The sequence below is a fragment of the Peromyscus leucopus genome, chromosome 1 (assembly GCF_004664715.2).
Source record: "Peromyscus leucopus breed LL Stock chromosome 1, UCI_PerLeu_2.1, whole genome shotgun sequence".
In the NCBI taxonomy this organism is placed as follows: domain Eukaryota; kingdom Metazoa; phylum Chordata; class Mammalia; order Rodentia; family Cricetidae; genus Peromyscus; species Peromyscus leucopus.
The window spans coordinates 188,594,062-188,612,817 of NC_051063.1; the positions used below are offsets into that span (position 1 = coordinate 188,594,062).

General features: G+C 38.6%; 1 protein-coding gene and 1 long non-coding RNA gene across 2 annotated transcripts in view; both read right to left on the minus strand.

Moving 5' to 3' along the window:
- Positions 1–7,441: 7,441 nt before the first annotated feature.
- On the minus strand, positions 7,442–10,407 carry LOC119087430. Its single transcript, XR_005090878.1, has 2 exons — positions 9,403–10,407; positions 7,442–7,761 (listed from the first exon to the last, which is right to left on the minus strand). It is a non-coding gene; the product is annotated as an uncharacterized LOC119087430 (long non-coding RNA).
- Positions 10,408–16,512: 6,105 nt separating this feature from the next.
- Positions 16,513–18,756, minus strand: part of LOC114683969 (zinc finger protein 420-like) — a 28,552-nt gene continuing 26,308 nt past the window's right edge. The window contains 1 exon segment of the mRNA XM_037202516.1: positions 16,513–18,756. Coding sequence (XP_037058411.1) covers positions 18,550–18,756 — 207 coding nt within the window. The 3' untranslated portion in view covers positions 16,513–18,549.

An 18,756-nucleotide genomic window follows, 5' to 3' on the forward strand; every position in this document is an offset into this window, starting at 1 on the left:
AACTGTGTTAAGTGCAAATATTTAAGTAGAACTTTAAGATGTGGGAATCAGCCAATATGCTTGAGTTTTTTTCAAATTATTATTGGTCACAGAGGAAGGATGAGTAATCACTGCAAAGAGGAAACACAGAAGGAAAAAGTTAGTGACATGTTATTATACTGTTATGGAGTATTCATCAGAGAAGAATGCTTCGACATGGGTTTAAGCCAATAGAGAGTCTTCATTAGCCTACTGTCAACCACACTGGGTATTTGTGATTCCAGAATAGCACGGAAACTTTCTCAGGGTAAACTTTTAAGCATAAAAACTATGTTCTGTGTTGACATACTTTAGTTAACAAGAACAGTTAGTTAGAAGCAGAACTACAGAAGCTACTAAGTAAGATTAGTACATTTTGAGACTTTCCCAGAGCTATATGGACTTTGATGGATTAGGACATTGTTTTAGTTTTGGGTGGTGTTGTCTATGTGCTGAGTTTTACAGCCTGAATGGTACTTCTATCATCAAGTCGATTGTGCTAATGGCTGGGGGCCTACTAAAGTCTGGGGTCCTGTTACAATACTCAAAAAATTTTGATTAATTCTAGATTGTATTGTCTAGTAGGGGCTTTGTTGTCATGCTACAGAGTAACTCAATTTTAATGTATGTACATACGTGTGTGTATTTTGGGGAGCATCTATAGTCTAGGTTTTCATAAGACTTTTGAAAGAGATCTGCAGTGTTAGTTATTCCTGTCTGTATTGCCTTCTCTACCTTGTACTCCCATTCCACAACCAAATTATACATTCCTGCTGTATGATTCCACTCTAAGCTATCATAGAGCTCCATTTTCTCTCTCCTCCATGTGTTCTGTCTCTAAGTATGCTACAGCTTCAGCAACAGGGTCTTGCCATTGAGTTGTAGAGGGTGATTATTTATGTATAATTTGTATTATTTCATATGATCATTTGCACACACTACTACCCTCTATTGTACTGTCTTCTCCCTGCTGCCCTTATCCTGGCCTAGGAAAGGCCCGAGTATTTTCAGGTGTTGTTTGTCAGGTCACAAGGAAACACAGGACAAATGGCTGAAGTGCCTATTTAACACACCAAACCTCCTAAACCTTTCCAGTTCCTGAGATTTGTTCCCTTACGCCCAGCTTCTCTTCTCATATAACCCAGCCATGCTGGCCATGCACCATCTTGTTTCTTGTCTTTGTCCTTTTTGCCTCATTGTTCTTCTCCCTCTCTTGTTTTTCCCAGCCCTCTCTCCTCTCATGACCTGGTCTCTTTTACAGGCCATTGTAGCTGCAGAGCTTCTCTCCAGGTCCCACCAAACCCCCTGCAGTCCCACAACCCACATATAAAATAAACACACAGACACTTATATTATTTAAACTGTTTGGCCATTAGCTCAGGGCTATCTTTGTCTAGCTCTTACTCTTATATTTAGCCCATTTTTATTAATATATACTTTGCCATGTGGCTCATGGCTTATTGGTACCTTACATATTGCTTGCCCTGGTGGTGGCTCCTGGCAGTCTCCCTCTCTGCCTTCCTGTTCCCTCCATTCTCCTCTCTGTTAGTCCCATCCGTACTTCCTGTTTGGCTACCGGCCAGTGTTTATATATACAGAGCGATATCCACAGCAGGCCATATTCAATCTGCCACTTTCTCTCTCTACTTTGGCTGAGTTCTTCCTCATATCTACAATAAAAATCTTTTCAACATATCTAGGAGTGGCCATGTTCTCATTTTCATTCATTATTTTTATTCTAACTTCCAGAGTGAGAAAAAGAATACACAACACTTCTATTTCTTGGCTTATTTTCAATGCAAAACTCCATCCTTTTTCTGAAATTGACAGCTTTCTAATATTTTTATTTAAAAAAGATTTTTTTACTTATGTGTATGTGTATGTATATGCATGATTTTTAGCCACTGGAGAAATGAGTTTGAAGTTATTTGAAATGTCCAGTGGCCATCAGCAGGAATACAAATGACAACAAACTTAGGCATGGATGTGAGGAAAAAGGAACTCTCATTGATGTTAATGAGAGTATGAACTATAGACAGCCTTTGTGAAAATAAGATTAAAGGTTTTACAAAAATATATATAATAGAACTCTCATATGACCCAGGTATACCACTCCTGGGCATATACCCAAAGGAGTTTATATCTTACTACAGAGATCTTGCTCATCCATGTCCCCTATCAATATGTTTACAGGACACCATGTACATGAACACTGCTGAACTGTTCTCTGGAATGTGCATGCACATTCCCACACATATACAAAAATATGTATACAAACATGCATCACATACAAAACACACACACACACACACACACACACACACACACAAACATATGAAGAAAATGCTCCATGGTAATATTTTCTTTCAAGGAATATTTTGTCTGCATGTATGATGATGCACCATATGAGTGCAGTGTCCATAGAGTTCAGAAAAGGATTCAGATCCCATCAAACTGGAGTTTCAGATGGTTATGGGCACTGGGAATCAACTAGATTATCTGCAAGAGCAACCAGTGTTCTTAACGACTGAGCCTTCTCTCCAGTACTCCAGGCAACATTTACTTCTAAACTTAGAAAATAAAATTTTCTCAAAAAGAGTAGCCAGTCATACTCCTGCCTGCAGGATTTCAAAACAGGGAAAGGCAAAATTCTCTGCTGTATTTTTAAGTGTGTTTTTGTTTTGAGGTGCTAGGGATTGAACTCAGGGATGTGCACATGTTCTACAAGTGATCTGCTTGGAGCAATGCATGTTCCCTCAGCTTTGGTAAAGCATCTCAGTGGTGCCTGAGTACTGGGATTACTGATGTGTACAATCAAGGCTGACTAGTGAAATTTTAAATAGTGACATGAATGGCTTCTCATATTATGTCTTTTTATAGAAATCACAAAATGCAACATAAAAACATGTTTGAAAACAATGCAGAGACTGTTCTTATTCATTGCATCCCCAATTAATGTGAATGTGATCCAACAAAATTCAATAACTCATATATGAACATTTCTAAAGCATGAATTAAACAACATATAGCCAATTGATCAATACAAATATTCAATAAGCATCACACTCAGGCAAAGGAAGACATTAAAACAGAACTAGAAAATTAAGCTGTTTCAATGTTAGAAATGGGTCTGAGTGTCTCAAAAAATGGCAAGATAAAAAAAAAAAATCTTACTTCTGTGGGAGCAAGCATAGCTGTGCCAAGTCCATCATGCAACCACATTGAACAAGGGTCCCACTAGGACTTCATTCTTAAAGGAAAGGGGGCTAGTATTTGACTGGTCAGCTCACCTCATACACTTGTCATGATGGCTAAGTTAAAACAGCACAACTGATGACCTGAACACAATTTAGAACACCAAACGAAACCCTTTTTGAACATTTTGACCTCAAAGGGGATGACCCTAGAGAAATTGCATTTCTATCAAGTGGCTTCTTTATGCTCTTGAAAACAGAATTGTGTCTTATTTAACCCTTTCGTAGGAAAGACAGTACATTTTCTTTACATTTTCCCACACTCATTTGTACATTTAAAAATATCTGGTGAATTCCAGGAGTGGTGGTGTATGTCTTAATCCCAGCCTTCTGGAGGCAGAGGCAGAATGGATATTCGTCAGTCAAGGCTAGCCTGATCTACACAGTGAGCTCCAGGCCAGCCAAGGCTACTCAGTGAGACCCTGCCTCAGAAAAAAATATCTGAGTGCTGGAGAGGTGGCTCAGTGGTCTGCTCTTTCAAAGACCCAGGTTCTATCCCCAACATGCACATGGTGGCTTTCAACCATCTGTAAATTCAGTCCAGGGGATCTGTTGCCCTCGTCTGGTCACTGTTAGCACTGAATGCAGATAGTCCAAAGACATAACTAATAAACAAACCTTTTGAAAAACCCAAGCGGGACAATCTGTGGTGATACACTTCCTTTATCACACCTATAAAAAGAAAAAGAAGTAGTTTTTGTTTCACTGGCTTTCACTAATGATGCCTCAGATCAGCTCAAGCCACCTTGGCCTGGGAAACCAGAGAGAGGATCCCAGAGCAATCTGAATTGCAAGACTACCTGTGTCAGCCAGCTCTGAGTTTGATTTAGGACCCTCTGCTGATTTGAATGAGAATGCCCCCCCCCCATAGGCTCATATATTTGAATGTTTGGCCATAGTAGAGAAAACAGTTTTGGAAGGATAGGAGACACGGCCTTGCTGAAGAATATTTTTCACTGTGGGTGGCTTTGGGATTTCAAAACCCTGCATCATTCCCAGTTAGTTCTCTCTCTCTCTCTCTCTCTCTCTCTCTCTCTCTCTCTCTCTCTCTCTCTCTCTCTCTCTCTCTCTCTCTCATGCCTATGGGTCAGATGTAAGATTTCAATGACTGCTTTGGCTTCATGCCTGATTGTGTGCTGCCATTTTCCCTGTTATGATGATCATAGACTCTAACCCTCTGGAAACATGAGCCCTCAAATTAAATACTTTCTCTTATAGTTGCATTGGTCATAAAATCTTGTCATAGCAAATGAAAAGTAACTAAGACAGACACTATAAGAAAGAATGAACATAAGAAAAACATGAAACATAAGAAAGAACATCCTTGTGCTTCCACCCACATGGGCACATGCACATGCAGACTATGCCCACACATACATACTATAAGAAACAATTCAAAAAGCCAGGATGGCTTGTCACCCTCTGTGATGGTTTGAATATAATTGGCTCCCATAATCTCACAGAGAGTAGCATTATTAAGAGGTGTAGCTTTGTGGGAGAAATATTGGAGAAAGTTTCACTATGGGGGTGGGTTTTGAGGTTTCCTCTGCTCAGGATACTGCCCAGAGTGTCAGTCAACTTCCTGTTGCCTCCAAGATGTATGACTCTCAGCTTTTCCTCCAGCACCATGTCTGCCATGCTCCCTGCCATGATGATAATGGACTGAGTCTCTGAAACTTTGCAAGCCACCCTAATTAAATGTTTTACTTTATAGGAGTTACTTTGGTCCTGTTGTCTCTTCATAGCAATAAAAATGCAAATAAGACACCTTCCTGTTCATCTTTTCAGTGGACACAGGGCTGGCTGTCTATGCTGGGTGTTAGGTACCCATTTTGGCATATGCAGAATCAGAGAGGCTGGATCTACCTCTCCAAATTTGTCTTGGTGGTCCTAAACAACTGTGTGCTCTCAGACAGTGTGCACCTCTTCTGACTACACCCTGTCCTTGCATTGTAATGGCAAGGTAGCTGGAGCAATCTCATAGTTATCATTATGCACCTGTGGGTGATATACTGTGTACCCTAATAAAGCTTTCCTGGGAATCAGAGAACAGAACAGCCACAAGATTAGACATAGAGGCCAGACAGTGGTGGTGCACATGCCTTTAATCCTATCACTCAGGAGGCAGAGATCTGTTTGGATCTCTTTAAGTTCAAGGCCACACTGGAAACAGCCAGGCATGGTGGTACACACCTTTAATCCCAGCACTTGAGATCTCATATGTTTGCTTGGAAAAAAACACTTGGCTTTAACCCCAGGAAGCAAAAAGGTGTATAAGGCATGAAGACCAGAAACTAGAGGCTTTTTAAGCAGCAGTTCAACTGAGACCCTCAGGGTTGAGGACTCAGCGCTGAGGCTTTCAGTCTGAGGATTCGTGGAAACAGGATCAGCTGAGCAGTTGGTGAGGTGAGGTTGGTGTGGCTTGTTCTGTTTCTCTGATCTTTCCGTTTTTACCCCAATATCTGGCTCCAGTTTTTTTTTTATTATTAATAAGACCTCTTAAGATTCATTTTACATGCAATACTCTCTCCAATTCTGTATATCCTGGTCATGGCTGGGCCTCTTCTCCCTGTACCCCTGAGTAAAGTTGTCAATTCCACCAATCAGCTGCACCAAAACTACCAGAAAGGGTAGATTTAAATTGATCCAAGTACTGGGAACCCCACAGATATCTGGATCTGAACCCTAGTAAATTGTGGAAGACAGGAATCTTCTGAAAAGGTTCCTGTGGCATGGTGGGTAGTAACAAAGATGTGCACCATGTCTTCAACATGGGTGCTGGCAGACACTGAAGAATTGCTCATTCAATGCCTCACCAGAATGGATAACACTACAAAGTATTGACATGGCCCTTAGTGATGGCACTTACCATGAATACAATGATGTGTGTGTGGTGGCCTGTGTCATCCATGACATGCTTTTTCAACAAGTAGTTAATCAAAAATGGGAAAAGACCAGATTCTGACTGCTCAGAGAGACTTTGTCTTCCACTGGATGGTACATAGTATCACCAATGTTGTATTATTTAAGAGTCTATCAGATGCTCAAATAAGAAAGCTGGGAAAATAGTTCCCAAATAGAAGAATTCCTGAACATTCTTTTTTGATAGCCAGTAAATCTAGATGTGAGTATACATCTTTATGAATTAGGCAGTGGAGTGCATGTTAGAATTTATCAATGAAGATCAAGGATTTCATTAGGGAAGTATTTAGCAATTTCACATCTGTTCTAATATTGGAAACATATTCAGTCTTTCCTTATCAATTCCTTCAGTGATACAAACTTGTTCTGTAATTGACAAAAACATCACGGGCACTGTACCTGCTTGTTTGCATTATTGTTCTCAACTAATTCTGGCCCACTGGTCCTGAAGACTTCACTGCCTCGGTGCTTGATGATGATCACACAGAAAATGATGTTGCGATTTATCTCAGTATCAGTAATCTCTGTGTGTGTGTGTGTGTGTGTGTGTGTGTGTGTGTGTGTGTGTGTTTCTCTGTGTGACTATGTGGTTCTCTGTGTTATGTATATGTGTTTTGTTTGTGTTTGTCTATTTCTATGTCTATTTATGTATTATGTGTGTGTAGTATTGTGCATGTGTTCTCTACATAAGTTTGTGTCCATGCAAAAATGCATATATGTGTGTATTGTATGTATGTTCAAGGGTTGTTGTCTGTGTATGTCTCTGGATGTGTCTTTGTATTTGTGTATGTGCAACTGTCTGTATGTCTGTGTGTAGTTGTTTTTCAGTAATTATGTATATATCTGTATATATGAGTGTGTCTACGTGTGTATGTCAGTGTGTATATGCCTGTCTGTGTGTCTGTACATGTGTGTCTATTTATATTTTTTCAGTGTATGTGTGTGTGTGTGTTGTTTCTTTTCAAAGAATTAAAATCCTAGAAATGTGATGATAATTTTGTCATTGTTCTTTCATTAACTTTTCTCCCCTGGGCACATTTAACAAAGTTGCATTTTGAGGGAGGGATTAAAGAGAACAAGATGAACAAAAAATGAAGAGATTTTTTGACTTAATTAGGGGCACACTGCACTGTACGATGCTCCCTGTCTTTCAGATGAACTCCTTTCTGAAGAAGACCCACTTCACTAATCCTGTTGGAGAAGTAGTGACTATGACGAGAAAGAAATATTACAGACAGATTATGACCTTTTCCAGATTTGGAATTTCCCACACAGTCTTGGACTTAAGGTGAAAATAGCAAAGTTTAACCCATGTCTTCTACATGGTCAATAGCTCTATTTATATCTGAAGACATGATAGAGTGGACAGGTGGTCTGATGTAATGGTACTGATTTACACTACACAGCTGTGCCTGCTTTCAAGTGGGGCCATTTGTGCTTCCTAACTTACTGCACGGAAGTGGATTGTCATGTAATAATTTCTACTCTCCTAGATCTGGCACAGTAGAAATCCTAGCTGTAGAATGTATTTGGGGTCACATAAATGCAGCATTTCAATGCAGATTTCCTGAAAAAAAAAAGTTCTTTCTTCATTTCCTCTTCTTTTAAACTTTTATTGACTCTTTGTGGATCTCACACCATGCATTCCAGTCCCACTTATCTCCCTGTCCCTTTGCATCCTATCTGCCCCCTGCCCTTGTAACCTCCCCCCAAAACAAAACCAAGTTTAAAAGAAAAACCAAAAACCAAAAAAACAAAGAAATAAACAAAACAACAAAAACAAAGAAATAACCACAGTAACAGTAACAAAAAGAAAAAGAAAAGAAGAATCTTGTAGAAGCTGTAGTGTGGCCCATTGAGACACAGTTTACCCTTTAGTCTATTCATCTTTACTTGGAAGTGTTCATTACCAGAGTCATTGATCTGATTCTAGGCCTCTGGTTTCTGCCACACCACTGATAATGACCTCTCACCGGTGCTCCTCTCTGACACCCTGTCGTTGTCTAGTATCATGGAATCTGCAGGTTAGGCCTCAGTGGGATACAGGGCCTGTGTGTTGTAGTTGGTGTAGGGCAGGGTTAGTTCTCTCACTAGTTATTCCAGGGCCAGCTCTCTCACCTGACACAGGTAGCAAGCAGTGGACGGGGGTGGGGGGCATCTTTCCCTCACCCATGCCACCATATGGCACACGACGGGGGGGGGGTAGGCAGGGTCACTTTCTGGCCCTCATGTCGTCAGGGTCAGCTCACCTGTGTCCCCAACCCCAGGGTCAGCTCTAGTGTGCTTTCCAGGTGAGGTGCATGCTTATAATGAGGGGTGAGGCTATAGTGTGGAGGGAAATCTGTCCTCTGAGGAATAGGGCCAGCTTGCCTGCTGTGATATTCAGGGAGGGGCAGGTCCAGCCACTAAAGGACCAGAGGACTGGGTTGGCTCAGCACAGCATGGTTCCAAAGTCCCCGGTGCTAACATGGGCTATGAACATCACAACAGGCTCCAGCTGCAGCAGGACCATGGACCCAGACATGCACTCAGCAGCAGCTTGGTAATATAACATACACATTTTAGATCTAGATGCAGGAATGTGCCTTTATGAAATATGTGTTGATGTCAAACAGAATCCCAGTATCACTCTCAGATATAAAGCTATAATCAGCAAAAGTATGCTTCAAAATAATGTAATTGTCAACCTTGCTTAAATATGCACACTTGATGGATCCTGTCTGAAGCAGGATCACCTGACTATTCTAAAACTGATCAGTGATGTCAGTGAAAAGGTCCATGTATTGGCATGTCCACGTTCATAAGCTTGTTTCTAGAAAACTGACCATTCCAAAAATACTAACTATGTGACACATGAGACCATCCTCCCTCATTATTACAAAAAGACACAAGTCCATCTTACGTAGAAAATGGCCAAAAATATATTTCTTTGAGTATCATTTACAATAGATTGTTTTGGAACTTCAAGTCTTAAGTCCATGGAAATGCATAGCCTCACAGTATAAAATCGAGTAAAAATACTATGGAACAAGTCACCTGCTATATAGGTGAAAGATTTAAAGACATAATCTTGACTATAAGAGAAGAAAAATAGGTAAATAAAGCAAAATAAACACTTTCAATAACATTGCAAGTGGTAGAAAATTAAAGATTTGAATGGTTTCAACAATAAAAATAATTTTCAGAGAAATGTAGACATGACACTGACCTGGGGACCATTAACCACTGAAGCATTCATTCTTCTTGCTGCTCCTTTCTGAGTTTATCTGTCAGAAACAAAGACTGGAATTCTTGTTGAAATTTCAATTCAAAGTATCAAAAATGCAAAACTAAAATAATACAACTCTATTAAGATCAATCCCAAACCACAAAAAAATACCCCAAACTGAAATGATGCCAGAAATCTTGTCAAAATTCCTACAGACAGGAGAGCATGAAAGGGTCTGTTTAGAGTGATGAAAGAAAATCACTATGAACCTTATTATTGCACCCAGAAACATGGGCTCGTAAAAATTATGGAGGAGGAAGAGCGTATGAAGTAGGTTATAAAATGACAACAGTCATACACTCAAGCTGTGCAGAAGATAATAATTAGAGACAAAGCATACATAGAAAAATCAGAGAGAAATTAGCCATGACAACCCAGGAAATAAGGCATTTTACAAAAGAAATACATAAATAGAATTGCAGAGTACTAGATTATTTCCAACACACAAACTAGCAAACTATCATTTCTAACTAGAAGGAAGTAAACTACTATCCCTAATTTTACCCAGAAAAATATTTAAAAAAAAATAAATAAAAGCCCTATGACCTGAAAATACCAGTAGAAAAAATATGTCATAAGACACACTTCAGGGGAGATTTTATGATAAACTCCTAAAGGAAACAGGAAGAAATGGAACAGAGCTGAAAACAGTAAAGGGAAGGTATGTTATACTGAGGACAACATTACAGTGCAGGGAAAAAATGGACAGGATTAGCAGAAAAACTAAAAGGACAGTAATATAACATGTGCTCCAGAAAAAATGTGAGTAAGAAAAAGAATTAAGGAGAAACAGGTAGGAAAGGCACCAAATTCCTTTTTAATGATGATGTGATCAGGCAAAAAAACTTTCCAGAGTCACCACAGGAAAATGTTAAATTTGCTAAGTGCTTCACATATTATTGAAAAGCATAAAACTAACAAAAAGGACTACTCTGTATTTATTTATTTATTTATTTATTTATTTATTTATTTATTTATTATGTATACAGTGTTCTGCTTGCATGTATCCCTTCAGGCCAGAAGAGGGCACCAGGTCTCATTACAGATGGTTGTGAGCCACCATGTGGTTGCTGGGAATTGAACTCAGGACTTCTGGAAGAACAGCCAGTGCTCTTAACCTCTGAGCCATCTCTCCAGCCCCTGACTACTGTATTTATTAATAATGAAAATGTGAAAAGTAATTTAGAAACTTAAGCCATTCAGGTTGTTTATGAAAAATCTAGGAAAAACACAAGAAATGTTGAATTCACTTCTATGAAGAAAATTTCAAGGCACTTAAGAGAAAAATGAAAAGCAATGGTACACAAAGAAATGACCTTCCATGCAAACTGACTAATGAATGAAATGTTGTATGTGGTTTGTCTTAGCTAGAGTTTCTATTGTTGCAATGAAACATCATGACCAAAGAGCAAGTCAGGTAGGGTAGAGTTTATTTGGTCCACATTTCAATGTTACTGTTTATCATTGAAGGAATTCAGTACAGGAACATAAACAAGCCAGACCTAGAGTCAAGGGCTGATGCAGAAGCCATGTAGAAGATATATTTGCTTATATCAAGCAGCCTTTTGTGATATATATATATATATATATATATATATATATATATATATATCCCACTGTGAGTAAAGCCCAAGTATTTATTACATTTTATTTGCTACCATTCATTCTTTGTGTACTTTTCTGACCCACACAGCTTTGTATTCCATGAAATCCCTTTGTCATTTTTCTTACTGGCTTACTTCCCCTAGCTTGCTTAGCCTGCTTTCTTATATAAGCAAGGACCACTAATCCACCACCCCCAATGGAATGGGTCCTCTCTCATCAACCCTTAATTAAGAATTATGTCAGATCTTCTGAAGGCATTTTCTAAATTGAGGTTCTCTCCTCTCTGATAACTTGTGTCAAGTTGACATAAAACTATCCTGCACATAGTTATATTATTAAGAGCAATCAGCAGAACTGATTCAATCTGATAAGCAATTACTGATATTTTCCACAAAAGTAGATATAGAAACAGTCATACGGACACAAGAAAATCACAAATATCGAAATTATCCTTAAAAATCTTATTACTGGGGGCATCACACAAGATATGAACATATGTCATGATAACAGAGGCACAAGGACAAAGAGAGTATGGTCCTACATATTAAAAAAACACATAGAACATTGAACAGAGATCCCACAAAAAAAAAAAAAAAACCACAAAGTAAGGCAAATACATCAAAAACCAACCCAAGAAGAGAGAGAGTGCACTGAACATTTAGTGCTGGGCAAAATGATTATCCATGTGTAGACAAGTGATATTAGGTCCATCTCTCTCACCCTACAAAAAAGAAAACACTAACTAGAACAAGGAACTGCCTAGAAAACTTGAAATTCCAAAGTGCTGGAGGAAAGCATAATTAAATACTTCATTATTTAGAAATAAGCAAACACACTCTGAGATTCTAGGAACACAGAAAATAGCCAAGAAAAATGACAAAGGGATTCAAAGCTGTGTGGGTCAGAAAAGTACACATAGAATGAATGGTAGCAAATAAAATGTAATAAATACTTAGGCTTTACTCACAGTGGGATATATATAACAAAAGGCCGCTTGATATAAGCAAATGATGTTCCAACTATCTATACAAAGGAGCTTGGGATAGGAACAAGAGCTTTCAATGGAGCTAAGAATAGAGAGCTGGGTATTGCAAGATTGACAGTAATAGATTAATGAAAGGCAGGTGACAATAGTTACCCTCATGAAATAAGGTTTAGAGGAAGAAGAGCCCCAAAAGCATGAATGAGGAACTTGGCACTGTGTTCTTTATATAGTATCATGAGGTAAGAGTGAAGTTTTAAATGATAGCCTCACAAGCTCACAGCTCAGGAAAAGGATGGTTTCCATACTGATAGAAGAAGGCAGGGGAAGATGTTATTTTCTCAAAATAAACAGAAAAGTATCTCCAATATAAACACAGTCATATTCCCAGATCAGTCACTTTCTGACAAAAGGTTTGAGGGGCTCCAAAATTTTTCACCATTGCACATTCTATCAGCAGTTATAGGTTAGTAGAAAATACCTAGTGTTATGGAGTTTTTGATCCTGGAGAAAAGACCACTTTCAATCCAATTATACTTAAAAGATTTATTGATTAGGTAGCTTGGGCATGTTCCTAACTAGCTCAAATAATATAAATTAACCTGTTGTGGGACATTTTGATTACACCGTGTGAAACTCCCAAGACTGCCAATAAAGTTGACCTTGAATCAGGGTGTGGAGTTAGCAATGGGCTGACCAGAATTAACCATAGAGGTTTTGTTGGACCCAGATTAGGATAGAGAGACACAGGAAGGAATAGGGGAGGGCTTGGAAAGATTCATGGCCTTTTCCATATGGGAAGCATAAAGAGGCAAGTTTCTCCGTTACTCTGTAGATCTACCAATCTTTTATCCCAATATCTGACACTTGAGTTTTATTAAATAATAGAACAATAAAAAATCACTTTATTAATCTATTTGTATTAATCTACATTCTGCCATGTGGTTCATTACCTCTCCTCCATATTGTGTTCCTGATTCCTCCATGACTCGCTGGTGAATTCCGTGTGACACTGATTTCTCCCAGAATTCCTCTATCTGGAAATCACATTTCATTTCATTTTACCTGGTAGACACAGTACATGTATTTACCATGTGTGTCATACTGTCTTGGAGGACTACATGCCTATCTGCCAAATATTATGGGTTTTTTTCTCAAAATGATAATAAATTTGACATCTAGTTTAGATGACAAACTAGTTAGAGTCATTCTTACCATGATCTAAGAAGGCTTTACATGGTTCACTTGGGTAAAATGTATCTTTCCAATTTACTCCTCCTTTCAATGTGGACCTGTTTTCTAAGTTGCATGCACACTTTTGTGTGAGAATACTGATCCCTCGAAATCCACATGAATGCATTTATAGGTAGAATATTATAATTTAAGCCATATGTCTTTAAATGGGATGTCTATATGCTAAATGTTAAAATTAAGTGTTTTTCAACTTTCCTAAAGCTGTGAGCTTTTAAAAAAGTTCTGTGTACTCATATGTGGATGTATCTGCATGTGAGCAGACCTGCCTGGAGATAGAGGAGCAGTCCTTCAGTTCCTAAGATCATTAGAAATGTGTTTTCCAATAGTCTTAGGTGACTCCTGATTAAGGGTAGTTTGAACCTCCAAGGGTTTCGACCCACAGGTTGAGAGCCATTGTCTTAGACAATGTTCAGACATAATTATCAAGGAGAATGCATGGCAGAAACTACATGATGGCTGCTGGAGAGAAGAGACTTCATTCTCAGGGTATGCCCTTGGAATTAATCACTGATTATGCCAGATCCTTCAGAATCCTACCACCTATCTCCCTAAACACGGATAGAGTTGTGTCTAGGTATTCTTCCAGGCAGTTTTCAGGTTCCCAATTAGTAATATATATGACTACAGTGATGCCTTTCACTTCCTGGTTGTTATAGATTTCCTCTCTGGCAATCAGCTTTGTAGTTCCATATGTAAGAATGCATGACATGGGTCTCCTGGCATAGATACATATAAATACACATATGTGAATATAAACACATACATACATGTTAATGCATATGTCAAAATTAAGGACTCATTGTGAATGTTGCAATACTATTACTACATATATTCATGGCTATGGCATACATATATACATAGCACTTTTTACACTGACATTACATTTAATCTAATATGAAATACTTTTCTTGATTTTAATTGATATTTAATCTTGATGTTTGGATGGTTTCTTTCCTTGCTACTGCTCAAATACTTTAGAGTCACAATGGGAGAGAAGATGTCATTTAATACTACCATCATTCTACCTGATCATCCTGGTCATTGTGTGGACTAAGGCTATGTTTACCTCTCATGATTTGGGGGAATTGTTCTAGCCTTTTCCCATCATATAGAAATAACACACAGCTCCAAATTTCTTATGATCAAATTAAACAATAGTCAAAAAACTGTTCAAAGGACCTAGATAAATAAAATACCAAAATCTCTCAAATTAATGATGGATATTTACCACAATAAGAATTCAAAAGAGCTGGGCGGTGGTGGCACATGCCTTTAATCCCACCATTCAGGAGGCAGAGCCAGGCAGATCTCTGTGAGTTCGAGGCCAGCCTGGGCTACAGAGTGAGTTCCAGGTACTCAATGAGCTAAATGAGATGAATGAAAAGTAAATGAAGGATAGTAACAGTATCATCAAGAATATTAAGACAATAAACAGAAAACCAGCTTGTAGTGCTTACATCTACAAATATGAGGCAATAGTTGAAAATTATCAACTTTGATGAAGGAAACAGACATAATTCATTTTTCACTGACCCTATGCAGCAGAAATCAAAGGCCACAAGGATTGAGAATTTATTGTTTTAAAACTAACTAAAGCAGAAGGAAATTATGACTAGCAATAGAATCAGGATGTGTCGTTCTGAAGGTGGTTCCATGAGACAATCAGTGGAATTCACATGATCAACATGTGACTTAAGGGGGAATCAATTCACAACCCTCAATTCAACTTATTTCCTGACCAAATGCTAATCCTGTTGGGCCATCGGACCCATTTAGAAAGGAAGAAATTGTCCCTTCTCTATCACATCTGATTGATTACTCTGGGGGTTTTGGAGAGTCAGTGCCCAGGATAGAAATTAATGATATAGAGACTCAAAGATAGACAGAGTCAATGTACAGACTTCTTGCAGTAAAGAGACACAGATAGTGACAAACTCTTCCTCACCAATCAAATAAGAGACTGAATCTCAAAAAGTAATATAATTAGATCTGAAAAAGGGATACTACAATATATGTCAATGACATTAATGTTACCTTATAGAGTACTGTGGAAATTGATACAATATTAATGAGAATTCAAGAAGAAAAGGGTGACTTCCTAGAAACAAGTGAACAATTCAAACTCCTATGCCATAAAACTAGGCCAAACAATAAGCAAGTAATGAAACCCATGCAGTCAGAGTTTCCTCCAACAGTGCCTGAAGACTGGACAGATTCAGCACTGAATTCTTTGAAAGGCCACTAGCCCACTGGAACATGTGGTTCTGGAAAGCCTTGCCCTTCTCTCCATTGCCTCTGCCTTGCTAAAGGCATTAGATTACATCTTTAAAGCTAACCACCAAGGTTATATTCCCTTCTTTCACCACTTGATCCTCCTGAGGTTTTCTCCCAAGGTCCAGATATGGAAGTACTGAAGTCCCACAGGGGCTTCTGATTAACATACCAATTGAAATTAATCACCTCATCCCAACATGGGGGTTTTCCCCTTTACCTTTATAAACTGTCATTTGCTTTTGTGCCAGATCTCTAATCCCTGTATCCAGTGGCAGTGTTCTGTCCCTCCAGGACAAATATTCCTGTCCCCTTTCCCTTTCCCTTTCCCTTCTATCTCCTTTGCCACTGCATGCTAGCCCATTCTAACACATAGTTCCCCTTTTCTTCTTAAGAATTCTACCTGCAAGGTCATTTGCTCTTGTTTTTCTGCTGAGTCAGAAAGCAGTCATTTTAACTTTTCTTTCCTGCTTAATAAAAGATCTCTCCGTGAAGAGTTGTTTTGGTATGGATTCTGAATAATCCAGCATCCCAGATGGATTCCTCACTGTGAGTGGGTCCCCCCTTTCTCTAATTCCTTTACAAATTCCTATACTAATGCCCCACAGAAAAATATAGCTGAAAACTGAAAGAAAATTAATGCTAGACCATCATCACAAAAAGCTAGCTTTACTTTTATACAAAAGAGCAGATGAGGATGAAAAACATCTTTAAAGGAAAACTTATAACCCTCACAGCCTGCTCCACTGACAGTCCATTGGCCCATAGCTGCCTTCCTAGTCAATGTAGACAGCTAAAACACAAACCTTTCCAATCACATTAGACAAGATCAGAGATTATGGTCTTTGAAAATGTTTAGCATGATGTAAAAAGCCTGATTGATCCCTTCTGAATTTTAACTTATATTTTGATTGGTGGGGTGGTACTTTTAAACTTTCTCCTTCTAAGTGTCTCTTACAGGACATCTGGCAACAAAGGGTGGCCACTAAGGTGACTCTACAGGTGTTAATGGCTCTTATACATCCGACTCATAGCTCTCCACAGGATGTTATGCATGCCTGGTTTTCTAAAATTCACAGGCCATTGCCTGTCCCTCCACATCCAGGGTGACTCCCCAGGGATGAATGATCTTCAAGGGCTGATAGTCAGGTTAAGAACCCTTTGGCAAGCCAACCTAAGACAGGTATAGTCCAGTTGTTGAGACCCCTGATGCGGGGCAAACAAGTTCAGAGCATACTACTCTGACTCCCACTGAGCATCCACATGATAAAATAAAATGGTGGATATGTAGTAGGACAGGCACATAAAACAATAAAAACCCAGAGACAGATATTAGGACGAAAGCTTAAAAATAAATCAGAGAATCAAGGCAGTTACAATCACTTTTACATATTAGAGGTGAGTGTGTATGTGGGAGGAGATCCGGTCTCCACCTGCCTTATATTTCTGTCTCTACCTCCCTAGTGCTAGGATTAAAGGCATGATCCTCCACTACCATGCTCTTATGAGTAACTAGTGGATGGCTCCACCATTTGATCTCCAGGCAAGCCTTTATTTGTCAGAACAAAGAAAATATAATACAACACCCCAAAGCTTTACATTCTATCTGTGTGGAGCACATTTAACTGAATGAAGTACTAATATAGTAGTAAACCTGGAGCAGTGAGCAAAAAGTCTTCCCTGCTTTAGTGATGTAAATGCTTTCTGGTATCTATTATCTGTTGTACATCAAGCTTGGAGGAACAATTGCTTAAGCACATGTTTAATGAGACACTTTTCCTGGGTAAATGCACTATACCTGTGAAGCTACTTATCCCAACAGGGAACTGAAAAGAGAACCAAGTCAACCCTGTTAAACCCAAGAGCTTTATTAGCATTAGTTTGAGAAATAGGGTCAAGTAGTTGTTTACTGGAGAAGAGGGGACTCAAAGACAGTTTTTATCATGAAGCTCCAAACCAGCATGGGATACAGCATATACATTCATAACAATGGGAACACACCGCACACCTGTAGGCATATCAACTAGATAAAAAGCATCCTATCTTGGTGGATCATTTTGTCAAAATCTTTTCAAGGACTAGGATCTGAATTTCTTCATTTGGTTTAAGCATACTGAAATCTGTCAGTTTCAGGGATCGCTTGAAAACCTTTTGAGGTTTTCTGACTCAGTTCCTATACAACACACATGCCTGCAGTCACCAGGAAACGGTTACTTAACAGCACATTCTCCAGGTTTCTGTGTTGTATCTTCATTATGAAGCATTTAAGGTTGCATAAGTATAAAAAGTTCTAATGAAAATTTTCCTACATTTCAACATCTTTAGAATTTCCCTCAGTATAAATGTATATTCTAAGATTTGATTGTTACTGAAAAGCTTTCATAATTTTATGTTGAGACTTGAGAGACAGTAAAGGCTTTTTCTCATATAGTCATGGTAAACTTTCTCACCTGTATAAACACTTTGGTGTGTTCTCAGGTGATTTTGTGGCAGATTTCTTGCATTTAATACATTGGTAAGGTTTCTCTTGTGTATGAACATTATAATTTCTTCTAAGAGATGAGGGCACATGTAAAAGATTTTTCACATCCAATTCATATGTAGGGTTTCTCTCCTGTATGGATTTGCTGATGTTTTCTATGGTCTGAGCAACTGATGAAGGCTCTGTCACATTCACAACATTGGTACGGTTTCTCTCTTTTATAGATTATCTACTGAGGTCTCAAATGGCCTTTCTTGCTAAAGGATTTGTCACATTCAGTGCATTTTAAGGTTTCTCTCCTGTATGATTTCTCTAATAAGTTCTAAGATAGCTTTTGAGGTGAACTCACATTCATGGCATTTGTAAAATTTCTCTCCTGTATGTATTATCTGATGAGTTCTAAGTTTGCCTTTATAGATAAGGATTTGTCACATTTGCTGCATTGTGAGGTTTATCTTCTGCATGAATTTTAAGATGAATTTTACGGTAGTTTTCATAAAGGATTTGTCACCTTTACTGCCTTTCTAAGGTTTCCTTCCTGCATGAATTCTCTGATGAAGTCTAAGATGTGAGGCAGTGGTAAAGGACTTATCACATTCATTGCATTTGTAAGGTTTCTCTCCGGTATGAATTCTCTGATGTCTTCTACATTCTGTGCAACTGACAAAGGATTTGTCACATTCACTGCATTTGTAAGGTT